The sequence below is a fragment of the Scophthalmus maximus genome, chromosome 2 (genome assembly GCF_022379125.1).
Source record: "Scophthalmus maximus strain ysfricsl-2021 chromosome 2, ASM2237912v1, whole genome shotgun sequence".
Lineage (NCBI taxonomy): Eukaryota > Metazoa > Chordata > Actinopteri > Pleuronectiformes > Scophthalmidae > Scophthalmus > Scophthalmus maximus.
This window is the reverse complement of record NC_061516.1, coordinates 4,477,324-4,490,436: the sequence shown is the minus strand read 5'-3', so window position 1 is coordinate 4,490,436 and position 13,113 is coordinate 4,477,324. Positions and strand designations below refer to the sequence as shown.

At 44.9% G+C, this 13,113-nt stretch overlaps 1 protein-coding gene across 2 annotated transcripts in view; it reads left to right on the top strand.

Moving 5' to 3' along the window:
* The first annotated feature begins 304 nt into the window (after positions 1–304).
* The window catches only part of pde8b (phosphodiesterase 8B), a 42,306-nt gene continuing 29,497 nt past the window's right edge, over positions 305–13,113 (top strand). Inside the window, exon 1 of one of the 2 annotated variants that reach the window (XM_035625717.2) lies at positions 305–500. In XM_035625717.2, the coding sequence (XP_035481610.1) occupies positions 447–500 (54 nt within the window). In that variant the 5' untranslated portion in view covers positions 305–446. Of the gene's footprint in view, positions 501–3,551; positions 3,988–13,113 lie in introns of those variants that run through there. The other variant, XM_035625716.2, reaches the window with a different exon arrangement.

Below are 13,113 nucleotides of genomic sequence, written 5' to 3'. Positions count from 1 at the left end.
TGACAAAAGCTGTCGAATGCAGTGCAGTAGTGCAAAACGTATAGAAATAAAAAAAAACAAGTGGTAAATGTACTTTGTTACTTTTCCACTACTGCTCATGGTAGTGTCATTAAAGACTTCTTCTTTTTTCTTCTTCTTGTAATTGAGTGTTTTTTCGACATTGTGCAACTGTTTGAACCAGAACATTGTAGTTGCACAGGGAGGAGGGGGGGCACTAGGGCCGCACGGACACCGAGTCCGCCGGCGGTGCAGGCTGCAACACGGAGGTTATGAAGTTTGGGGGCCGACACCAAACTAACTGCACACCGCTCGGCACCTGTGGGACCCCGGCAGCTGTGACTGGCTTCAAGATCAGGTCCACATGTGTATTTTACATTCGGTACATCACAGGCTTGGGCGACTTTTCGATTTGAGGTTAGAAGGAGTAAACGCCTCGGCTCAAAGACATGAGTGGACTGACAAGGGTGGAAAGTGCTTCACTTCCAAACGGACCACGAAAGGTAGGAACTCACTCGTGCTTCGAGGGGAAAACTACATGAACAAGATAGAAGTTTATTTTTTTTTTTTTTTAAATTAAAAAAAAAGGAAAGGAAGAAAAATATATGTCTGATATGTTCAAACTGAATCAAACAGAGAAAAAGAAAGCAAACCAATGGATACATTAAAATTAATGTAAAACTGACGACTCGGGTGGGGATTTAAACTCGAGTAAGTGGACAGACACACACACACACACACATGCACGAGCTGTTCTTGCTTTATGCTCCTACCTCCTGGAAATATATTTTAGACTGGTAGAAACGTTAAAACTGCAACTAAATAAGCCCTGTTTACACCTCCAATGTCTACAGCATTCATAATAATAATAATAATAATAATAATAATCTAAATAATAATAATAATAAAAGTCTTGCCTTCAAGACACCCAAGGACACCTTACAAAACATTAATAAAAACATGAATAAAAGCACATCAAATTCATCCAGGGTAAATATCAAGGTGCCTAGTTAAATACATGTAAGTCAATGAAATCAAGGTGGGCATGGTGGAAGTTATGTCGGCTAAACTAATCTAATGTGTTTTAAGTTGTGATTTGATCTGGTCAAGAGAGTCCAGTGCTGTAACACAGAACTCAGAAAAGCTGATTCATATAGTTTATTGTGTGATTATTTATTATTGGGATTATTTATTATTGACAGCTAGTGATCTTGCCCGGCTATGAATAAAGCCCGTGGAGAGATGTGGCTGCACAGGACTGCACAGTTGTGGCGGTGGCCTCTGGCACGTATAGGAGGGCACTTCAGCTGAAAGATGCAGGTTTGGTAGGGTGCTGCTAATCCACCATCTGAACACCAGTGGATTGCAGTGTGTGAGGCCGGCCACCAGGGGGCTGTCTACAGTCTCAACAGGTGATAAGTACACAATGCTGAGCACGTTAAGTTATATATATATATTTATATATATAGCACACACTGTTCTCAGACACACAAAAAGACGTTCAGACAATAGTTCCTAGTGAAAGATGTTGAGGGATAAACGTTAAGCAGAAAAGATATTGTAAAAATACCCAATTAGAATAAGCATTATTAGCCAAACAGGGGTAAGAGTATTAAAAAGGAGGGCACTTGCTGCTGGAAAAGGCCCCTGTCAGTGTAATACTATTATAAATCACAGTGTTCATCACTGTGTATTGTATTACTGATGTATAAATGTGTTAATCTGTAACAACGTAATATTTTCATGTGGCAAATTGGATGATGTGACGCTGATAGATTTTTTTAAGTGTTACTCACTAAGATAATAATCTTAACCACATTAGCCAGGCATGTCCGAATGTACACATGGTGGTTCTTCTCTGAATTTGGTTCTCGTGGAAGCAAACAAAGTATTTCAAGACTTAGGCTTTAATTTCCTGCCTATATGTTCAGAGTCACGTTTCCTTTTGGTGATACATACCTGTGGAGTGTAGAGGACGTTATACTCAACCACACAGGCATCACTTTAATATTAAGGCATGCTTTCCAAAGGGGTTTATACATTATTTGTAACGCAAGCAATGGTAAATAAATCATTATAATCAATGATAAGTGAGTAGTGAGCGAAGAAGGATTTTTTTTTTCGTCCTTGAAGGTTCATCGTGGAATAACATGTATAAACAATAAATGAGTTCAACCCATTAGGCGCCCTTCATTGTTTGAGTGGCAGACCATCATGTGTTGTTAAAGACAGTCAATAGACAGAAATTAAATGTTTTGATAGTTCTCGTATCTGTGGCTCAGGTGTGGAGAGGGTTGTCCACGGACCCTCTGGTTAGTGGTTTGATCCCCGCTTCCCCCAGTCAGCGTGACAAAGTGTCCTTGGGCAAGACACTAAACCCCTAAATGGCCTCTGACGCCTGCGCCAGCAGTGTATGAATGTGACAGAAAAAGTGAGACCAATAACAGCGCTGAACGAATGTGTTTCTGTGTGTGAGTGTGTGAATGCGACATGTACTGTAAAAGCTGTGGGTGGTCGATAACGCTAGGAAAGCGTTGCATAAATACAGTCCATTTGGTTTCAGCTTCTCAAATGAGAGCATTTGCTGTTTTATCTTCGCCACGTGTCGTAGCAAAGCGAGTTTCTTTGCGTGTCGGACCATTGGTCGGGTCAAAACAAGCACCTGAAAGATGTCAGCTCGGACTTAAGGGAACTGTGATGAATCAATGGAGGAAATCATAGGATCAAATCACAATAAAAACCGCCATCAGCTGCGACCCTCTGTCATCTTCATTCAGTTCACACCCTTGGTGCTGATTTTTTTCCTTTACAGCACTGTCAAAGGTCAGATGTCAAAGGTCAACCCCAATCCGCTTGTCACCCTCCCGCAACGAAACGCACGTCGGACCGCTGCACTCTTTTGGCAAATTCAAGACATGGAAGATAATATCATATCGAGAAACCCCAGCAACGCGCACACTCGAAGAGAAGGTGGCAAGTGGTTGAGGCAGTAAGTGTGTTTTTGATCAAGCCTCCATTACTTTGACGGCGTTATGTGTAATTCAGCACAGTGAGGCCTCTAACCGACCTCTGGAGTCAGGGGATGGCCTCTGGGGAGATTAGAGGGTCGTGATGGAGAGATAGAAGTGATATAATGTCGGTATGATGCAGAGAGAGAGAGAGAGAGACAGAGAGAGAGAGAGAGAGGAGGTGGACCGTGGCCAATGAGTAGAGACACAGAAGAGATGTCATGAAGCCAGTTACTCTCTACAATGCGAGCATGTCACATGGGATGAGCGGAGATGCGAAGCCGGATGTGAGGCAAAGGGCGATGAGGAGCAGCTAGGCGGTTCAGTCCATTTATCCATTTCATCCATCAGTCATTCCCCAGATGCACCAGTGGGGCGACACGAGGCCGCCAGCGCATCCGCGACACCGCGCAGCTGTGTGATGTCGAGCTCCACGAGCCTCTAGCGGAGACCGCGGGGGAACCGGACTCGCGGGGCGCACGACCTGAACGCTCGCCTGCGCCGCGCGTCTCCCCCCCCCCCCCCCCCCCCCCCCTTCATGCGCTCAGACGGAGCCGTGCGGAGGAGAGAGCGATTCCGAGCCCGCGGGCCGATGCCCGGAGACAACGGCCGCCCGCGCGCAGGCAGCTGCGGACGACGGGAGGGTGGTACCCAAGTGTCTGCTGCCAGGGATCCGACTCCGGCGGCGCGTCGCTGAGGCATGGGCTGCGCTCCCAGCATCCACGTCTCTCAGAGCGGGGTGATCTACTGCCGGGACTCGGACGAGTCCAACTCCCCGCACCAGACCACCACCATCTCGCAGGGCACCGCGGCCACGCTGCACGGGCTCTTCATCAAGACGGACGCGGCCGAGACCATCCCCTCCGTCCTCGCCTACCAGAGCCGGCACTCGCGCGGCAACTCGTGCCGCGATCGCAAGGAGAACAGCGGCGCGCACATCCGCATCGAGGCCGAGACGCAGACCAGCCACACCGGCGTCAAGGTACGATACAGTACAGTACAGTGCAGTACAGTACAGTACAGTGCAGGACAGTACAGTACAAGACAGTGCAGTACAGTACAGTGCAGTACAGTGCAGGACAGTACAGTGCAGGACAGTGCAGGACAGGACAGTACAGTACAGTACAGTGCAGGTCAGGACAGGACAGGACAGCTGATGAACCAAGCGCGGGCGCAGCATCATCAGCAGGTCGTGATGGAAAAAAATAAATAAATAAAAAAAAAATCACACGTGAGGACGCCGTTATTGTTTGATTGTGTGTTTTGTCATCGGAAGAGGCCCAGGTCTGAAGACAATAATGTCATGACTCCAGTCTCTGCTCGTTCACCGTCTCCATCCAGCACCCCCCCCCCCCCCCCCCCCCCCCCCACCCCCCCTTGCAGCAGTTGGTGCACAGCGGCGATTCCGATTTGAATGACTTACGCGACGGTGCACGTTTGTGTCAGTAGATGTGATGAACGCGCCGTCGTACATTGCTACCACATGTCTCCATAAGAGGCATGTGATAAAGGACAGGGACTCACTCGCCCTTCTCCAGCATCTGTAAGCACAGTGCTCGATAGCGCACACTGCCACGGGGCTGCATTGTGTGCAGTTAAACGGGCCCTTTTAACTCTTCATTATAATGCACAGTATTTTGCAACAGGCATCATTTCTAATAATAATCTTATATCATAACTGTGTTCGATTGTATCGTCTGCCCACAGGAAGACCAACGCATTACTAAACCCTTGTATCCATGTTCAAGTACATTACAGGGTGTTATGAATCATGTAGTGAAGGTTTTTATGTCGTATAATTGCGAAGTCAGCAAGACTTTGCTGTTAAAACGAACAACTTTTTGCACCACAACTGCTCCGGTGTTGCCTGCGTTTTGACCACTTCAGTCTTTCCCTTTCCGTGCACCGTAGAAGGAGGTGAAGTCGCCCTCCAGGACTTTGCATTCGTCTCTCTCAGGAAGCAGCACTGTCCACATGCTCTTGTGCCTTATGTATTATAGAGGTTGTCGAGAGACCGGTGTTTATTATCACCAAGTGCAGCCCCGCAGCCCCGGGGGAAGGTTCTCAGAAACAGACTACTCTGACAAATGAGCAAAAATGTGCATCCCATTGATTTGTTCCTGAGCAGAAGAGCACAGAAAGTGTGCGTCAAAGTGTCGCCTGTGCTTCTCTACAACTTAGGGTTCATCCCTTGAATTGCATCCGTCCCGCTGGACAGCTCAAGGCTCACAGCTCTGCCGTCAGGGCAATGCGAAGAGGGAGGAATCATTTTTCACACTTTTGTGTAGCGACACAAAAGTCCGCTTCAAAGCAAGAACTTGACAAACCGAGAGACATCGTCCATTTCAGCATGGCCGTCATTGTGGGCACCCAGCAATTAGCCTATTAATCTAAATCATTTAGCCCAGAAGTAAATTAACAACCTCTAAAGCAAAAATCTCATGGTGCACTTTATTTCAACCACATGCCGAGGCCTTTTTTTTTTTTCCAGACAAAGTTCGCAATGAAATGTGCACTATCCTCACGACATGGAAAACTTCAGCAAACGCTCGCAACTGAACCCTGAAGTGTGTCAAGAGAAGGTGAAGAATGAACTTTGCAACACATGAATCAGCTCAGTTTCCATGTGACCGCTGATCACATCCAACACGGGCAACGCTCTCAACAGGATAAACCAAATGAATAAGTATTAAGAACTTAGTAATTAAGTTAATACGTATAATCCGGGTTTTTAAACGCCAGAGCTAGAACGGAGATGGACAGTTCATCAGTGTTCTGGGAATTGTTTTGAACTCGTGGGGTTGTGTACACGTCTTAGCATATTAATTGTGCGCTTTTCACTTGCGGGTGGATCCCTCGCATGAGGGAGCATGTGAACAGATACTTCCTTATATTTATGATCGAACCCCAGAGGATATGGCTGTGTTTTGGTAAGAAGTAGTGTTGCAGATGACCATGTCATCAGACCCTTGGAAGAGATTAACCCATTCAGGCCTCGATTCTACAAAATAAAATAGACACCTCTTCTTTCATTTAGAAAATTTTTATTTGTACCATTTGACTTTTGGACCTTTTAAAAAACTGGCATCATTATTTGTCGGATCTATTTTTGTAAAAATATAGCGTAACCAATATTACTCTGCACCAAGCTTTTAGCCTTTATATAGTCTCTGCCACTCCATTGCTCCATTGCTCCATTGATTCTCAGTATTCATTAATTCGTTACACATACTTGTCTTATCTGGTCTGAATATGGAGGAGAACTGGCACAGTGTGATCTGGATTGGATTGAGTGACAATAATTTTGGTCCAGCATTTGAATACCTTTTACAGATTTGTGTCATGAGTTTAGGGTAACACAGAATGCGTGTGTATGTGTGTATGTGTGTGTGTGTGTGTGTGTGTGTGTGTGTGTGTGTGTTTGGTTTGTCAGCTGTTCATTTGCTCTCCCTCAGTTCCCCTCTGTCTCTTAGGACTCAGAGAGGATCAATGATACCATTTATGTTTTTTTAAACAATCTGCCTTTCCCTGCAGGATCTTCATAATGTGCTGTGGTGTTGATCACACTCCCATGTGTGTGTGTGTGTGTGTGTGTGTGTGTGTGTGTGCGCGTGTGCGTGCATGTTTATATGCCCAAGTCATTTGTTTACCCCTCTGGTCAGTACGGCCGTGGTGTGACCAGTCACATGTGAAGGAGCTGATGCTGGTGGCCTGTACAGAAGCCCCCCGAGGGCCTCGCACACAGTCACTGACTTATATCCAGAGGAGAGCAGTTTGTCGGCATCGCTGCAACCAGCTCTCGTTCAGACGTACAAAAGTTCAGCGATCAGCAGCAGCACAGGTCCTGTGCGCTGAACGCATGCAGCTCTTCTAACCTGACAGTAGTTTCACAGGATGTATCTTTGAAGGGTTTTCTTCATTTGCTCATACTGTATTTGCCGACAGAATTTGCCTCGGCATTATGGAGGACAGAAGTCTAATCATAACACAAGACAGCATGCAGGTGACCGAAAATGCAAAGATTTCTCCTGCAGGAGAAAACCTGATCGATGATGACAATTCAATTCACTTAATTCCACTTTCATTTGCAAAGCGCCAAATCACATAATCTCGGGGCACTTTACACAGCAAGTTGGAGACCTCACAATATTGCAGAGAATCTTAACAGTTCCCACAATGAGCAGGCAATTGGCGACCGTGAAGAAGAAAAAACTCCCCTTTTAACAGGAACAAGTTTCTAGCGGAACCGGACTCAGTTGTGGGGCGGAGAGAGAAGAGAGAGTCCAACTCAAAAATGCTGATACCAGCACATGGTTTTGTGCTCTGATATTAAACCCATTAGTCCTTGTCGCATAGCCGTCGAAGTTTAAATGTTGGTGTACACATTAGAGTCATGTGTCTGTATACACCAAAGCTGTGGGCATACGCAAAGCCCTTATCCTTTGTGATTTCTCAAAAACAAGGTCAGAGCAGTGCCGGCCATATACGTGTATATAATTCTTCTAAGGTTAGACACACACACACACACACACACACACACACAAAAATACAGTTTAACGGTGCATTATGCGACATCTTACATGTCCTATTTGAAGGATCCCATGTAGGAACTGGAGCTACACGCAGACTAAATCTGAGAACTCTATCTCTCTGCATCCATCCCCGCTGAGCCACATTTCTCCACACTACAGCTTTTTTCTAAGATGCTCCTGAATGAAAACATTTGTATCTTTTCTTGTGTGTGTGTGGATTTGGAAAATGTTGACGTGTGTCTGCTCAGACACCCGGGCGGGGGTATCGAGCCGCAATGTGAGGGAGACCGCTTTCTGCTCTTGCCAGCATCATTTTGAATGCCTGTGTCGATAATAGTCCTGTATCCTGTGGCCAGTAAGAGGTGGACGGGACTCCACCTCGACCTAACATGGCTCAGGCCATGCACAGCCCTTTGTTTGCTGGAGCCTGTTGCATAATCCATCAGTGTTCGAGACTGTCAATTGGTTGCCTTTTAGTTAGCAATTTTTTTTCAGCTCCCTCTGTAAGAGTTATCAAATGAAAAAGAAAATGAAATCCTAAATAAACAGCCAGCAGCTATTTGAATGATCCGTTTATGTTCTCATGTTCTATCTGTTGTGCCAATCCAGACACTCAGTCGAAATAGCCACTACAAGACCCTCACTGCTCTACTCTCAGCACAGCAGATTACACAATACAGGTGTCTGCAGCATTCGTATTTCTGCTCATTTTGTCATGGCCACAAAATAGCTAATCATTTTGCTTATTGTTCGACAAAAGAAACTGATCGATCGCCAAATGAGACCACTTTGAGGTCGGTCGCGTCGGGGCACTAAGGAGGTGCCAATGGAGAGCAGCAGAGTTTTTAATGGGACATGAGACATGTTGCCGTTTTGGCACTTCAGTGCGGACCGAGATTTTGGATGCACGCTGTTTTAAACAGGATCTTGACATTCAGCTGACTTAGCGAGGACATAGTCTGAGCCTGGAATGGAAGAGGGCTTGCGAGAGCAGGAATGTCGTCCAGGCTGTGAAGTGGAACATAGTTGGATGTCGGTTTGGGGAAACTGTTTACATGCAAAGAAGTTCCTGTAGGTGTGTGTTTACATTCATATTATCTGATTGGAGCGGGAGCACAGTCTGAATCTCGACCAGCGTCGCGTCTCCATGTGCTTTTCTTTTTTTGTGTGTGCGTGTTTTCAAACGTGGTACAGAATAATGAAAAATAGCAGCAGAGATTGTGGCACACACGGGGTTTGGGGACAAAATACTTTTGCATTTCGGATCTGTTCTGTTAAGTCTTACTTGAAATTCCAGCTCACTTGAGACTAATTCAGATGCTGCTAAAATTTGCTGCGGACCGACGGACCATCATTGTCAAACCTATAGAATGAAGTCACTAGCCATTAGCCAAACCTACAACCGTGCATGGCGAACAAATGAACACGTCATGTGACACGTCATCTTTTCTTTTGGACAAACTATTATTTTGGAGGCACTTATTTCTAAAATAACCACAAACATCATGGACATTTCGGCCCCGCTGGTTTGTCGGTCCCATTCTACTTTGGATTGTGGGAGGAACATTGGGCGGGGGAAGGTCAATCACTGCACATCATGTGATAAAGTAGAAAGTGTTGGAATAGTTTATTATTTTCTACAGCGAATGTCAAAAAGCCATGAGAAGCTACAGCACTGTTAAATTAACGTCGTCTATGGTGTGCTATCTTTGGTAGCATGGTCACCAAATCTGAAGGTTGCAGTCAAGTAGCATGATTACATGACAAAGTTAACCCAAGTCAAACCATCAGTTGATCAGAGAGCGCTTATCACGTCTAAAGGATAAGAAAGGTGGTAACTGTGGCGGTGTGTGCAAACTGAGGCTGACCTCAGGCCCATCGAGGCGCCACCGAAGGCCGCCTGCACTGCTGATAAGCTGAGGCCTTGTTGCAAGGACTACGATTCATGCAAACGCCAAGGCCCGTTGTTAACAATGATGACTAATGAAATACGATGAAAGCCAACTGCTCGGTATTAATCTGGCATTGTCCGAAATGATTCAAAGAGCACGTGACTGTTGGTTCAGATACAGGCGAAGGTGACATAACGCATAAGATCAGGAGAAGATTTAGCTCCGCTCTGAAGGTCACAATAGAGTCCCACTCTGTCATTTCCGATTCCCAAACAGTAAGGAGAGATTTAAAGCAAGAGCCGCACGCAGGGTCAAGTCTCGATGAGAAAGGCACCCCCTCTTTGTCACTTTCTCAAAATGATTAGACATCGGCCTGCGAGTGTGAACAACTCTTTCTGCTCTCCAGCCATTGTGTGAGCTAACTTCTCATCTTCATAATCCGCAATCCTTGTAAACAGTGAAAACACCTTCAAAAGAATCCATTAAACATGCCCTAACTTTGTTAAGTTTATTGCCTTCTGAAGAACAAACCGCACCAATTATATGCACAATGAAATGGAGCAGGCCTCCACGATGACAGCCATGTTTAATCTGTGTCCTAACAATGTGTATACAGTATATGCAGTAACACGATGTACCTGGGCCCCAGTGAGTAAGTAAGGGTATATTTATACAGTACTATTCAAAGCTAACGTCACATAGTGCGTCACAAAAACAGACCAAAAACAAAAGAAGTGACAAAGAGAGGCAGCTCCACAGCGAGAAAAGCTTTTGCAAGTTTTGTGATTTACAGAGGATCTAAGTCGCAGGTTTTTCAAACAGTGAGGTGAGCCTAATAGGAGTTTGGAGATGTGAGGCAACGGTACTGCCGACAGACGTGCCCGCTGTAGTTAGTTGGTTATCGCAGTTTGGCCCACTGATTGAGTTACTGCGGTGGCTCCGACACGGCAACTCAGTCTGACACACGGCGGATTGTAGTCTGTCAGTTCACTGAGGCATCACAGAGAAGAAGACCCTCCGGAGGACGTTTTCTTCAGTGTCAAAGTAACGTGATTGTTGTCTGTGTCCATGGGCACATTGCGTACAGGGACATTTTTTAAATGGTGCCTACATATAAACAAATGTACATTCTTCAGAGTTGTCTGGATTTTCTCTGAGAGGGGGCCACGATCTTTGTGTACAGCTCGTGTGGTTGGGCTCTCGTTTCAGTTCACTTCAGATTTGTAATTGCTTCCAGCTCATCTATGTTCCTTTTCCACCTCACGGCTCCTTGCCGGATGTCTCAACCGATGTACAAGAACAGTACCACGTTGTCAGCTTATCGCAAAAGAAAGTTAGTTTAGTTCTTCTTTCCTCTCTTTCGTACTTCTCTGCACACTCGTCTATGCTCCAACAATGAATTTTCTCATCTCTCTCATCTCTGACGATCTCTGACTTATTTCCGAATCCTTATGTTCTCATTCTTCTCCACATGCATCTATCTTGCTCATCTAACCTCAGAGGCTCTTGTCTGTATACTCTATCCTGAATCTTCCCTCACTTCCTTCCCCCTCCTGTCTCTCCGTAAGGATTTCGTCAACTTCCCCCAGCAACTTCCTCCATCATCTTCTGACTCCACTGACTGATCTCCCTCCAAACTGTTCTCTTGTACCAAGCTGTCCCCGTTTGGACCGCTCCGCCCTCCTGCTCCGTTTCACATCCAGCTACGTCGTCGTCAAGGAAAACGGAAGTGCGGATTCTCTGTCATGAAGCCAGTCCTCACAACACACTTGAAATATATATGCTTCTTAAGCTTATTTTTTAGACATGAACTCCGGAAAATGTCCACAAACGTGTTATTATTAGAGTTATTATTATTTACAGTCATCGAGCAGCCCACTCGCTCCTTGTGAATTTTCAGGAGATTCTCCTGCTGCATTCTCACACGGGCTCACTCAGACATTCTCCGGAGACTACACTTCAGGGCTGGCAGAGAAACGTTCCAACATTTGCGGACATTTGCCTTCTCACATACAGGTACAGTTCAGGAAAATGTCCCGACTTCGACATGTATGTCTGAAAGCAGCTGTAGTTGTTTCACGGAGTGCCCACTGCCTTTTGCCTCCTTGCTTTGCTCCTCATCTTTCTGACTAATTCAGTGCTTCCTTGAGCCATCTCTTACTTGACTGACCAAATGTCTTGCCTTGTTAGACTTCACAATTAACATTGGCAACACATGGAAGTGATTCCCATTCGACAAAACAAACAGCTGTGATGTGAGGCCCACATGAGGTCCACATGACTTTGAAACCACAGTCCTACAAAGGCTCTCATCAACAATCTAACATAGATGGAGGCATCGTATCATTTGGCTTCTTCCACTTTTCTAATTCCACAATCAGGGATACACTCTTCACGTTTTGCAGAACCACCTGTGAGAGATCCCCAGACTGTAATCACAGCACGGCATTGTTTAAATAGTCCTTTAAACAATGGACACCACATTGGTTGTGTTTATTCACTTTTTTAAGTCTGTATGAGAGTTTCTTGATTCGGCATCAATTGTCAGGACCGTTGTCACTGTTGCAAAGAACTAGAAATGTACTCAGAGAGATGCTACACCCATGCTACATGTCTTAAGTGCTACACTGTCAAAATGTTTAAGAATAAAATGTTATTGTTTGACGAAATGAGAGGAAAGCAGAGGAGTAAAATAATAATTCACCACTGTAAAATTTGATTTTAATACCACATATTGGTTTTGTCGGCATATGTGGGGTGTAGCTATTGAGAGCTACACATAACACATGCTGCATTGTTTTTAAAATATTTTACTGATTGTATTGTATTTATACAATCTGTAACATGAATTTAAGACCATGTCTGTATGCAAATGTGCTTTTGCTGGATTTTCCATGCATTAGCATTAGGCCAAAACTTTGATCCCATGCTTTGACCTTGACCTTTTGATGGATTTGAAAAGAAAAAAGAGAACCATAACAGCGCAGGTCCCTACCCTAACCCCGATCAAAATGCCTATCCCCAACCAAGTTTAATCCAAACTGGATTAAAACTACCCAAATTATCATTGTGACAAGGGAGGATAGTGTCCACATGAAGATGTAGCCCAACTTCTGAGTGAGGACACAAATCTATCTTACAGTACAAAAGTCACACAGCACTTTCTTCAGCCGCTTAAAAGTGTAGAAGTCATAATCATTGTCCTCATTTGGCGAGTAATCTAAGAGATTCAGCGTCAGAAGGTGTTTTTTCTTTTGCACCAGCAGCATTCACACATCACAAACTGCATTTCCACACCCAATGCGCTTCCTGATAACGGGTACTGTCGCGCTTCAGCAGCGCTGCGTCTGTGACGACATTCAGTATTAGTGTTACGCCTTATATTGTAAAGGTCATGAACACTTATGTTCTCAATCAGCTTATCACTTTGAGTGAACATGAGAAGATTTTTCTACTGTCAAGTCACTCCGAGTAAAACCGCAGATTTGTTTTTTGAGTATTACAGAAAACAACCAATGAATAATTGGTAATGATAATCTAAGGACATATTTTACATCCAACAAGGCTCACTCTGCCAATCTATTCATTCATTCACACTACACCCACCAGAGGTAGACACAATAATGTGTATGTGTTCTCAACACTGAATGCGACAAATATTTTATGATGCCATGTTTATATGAT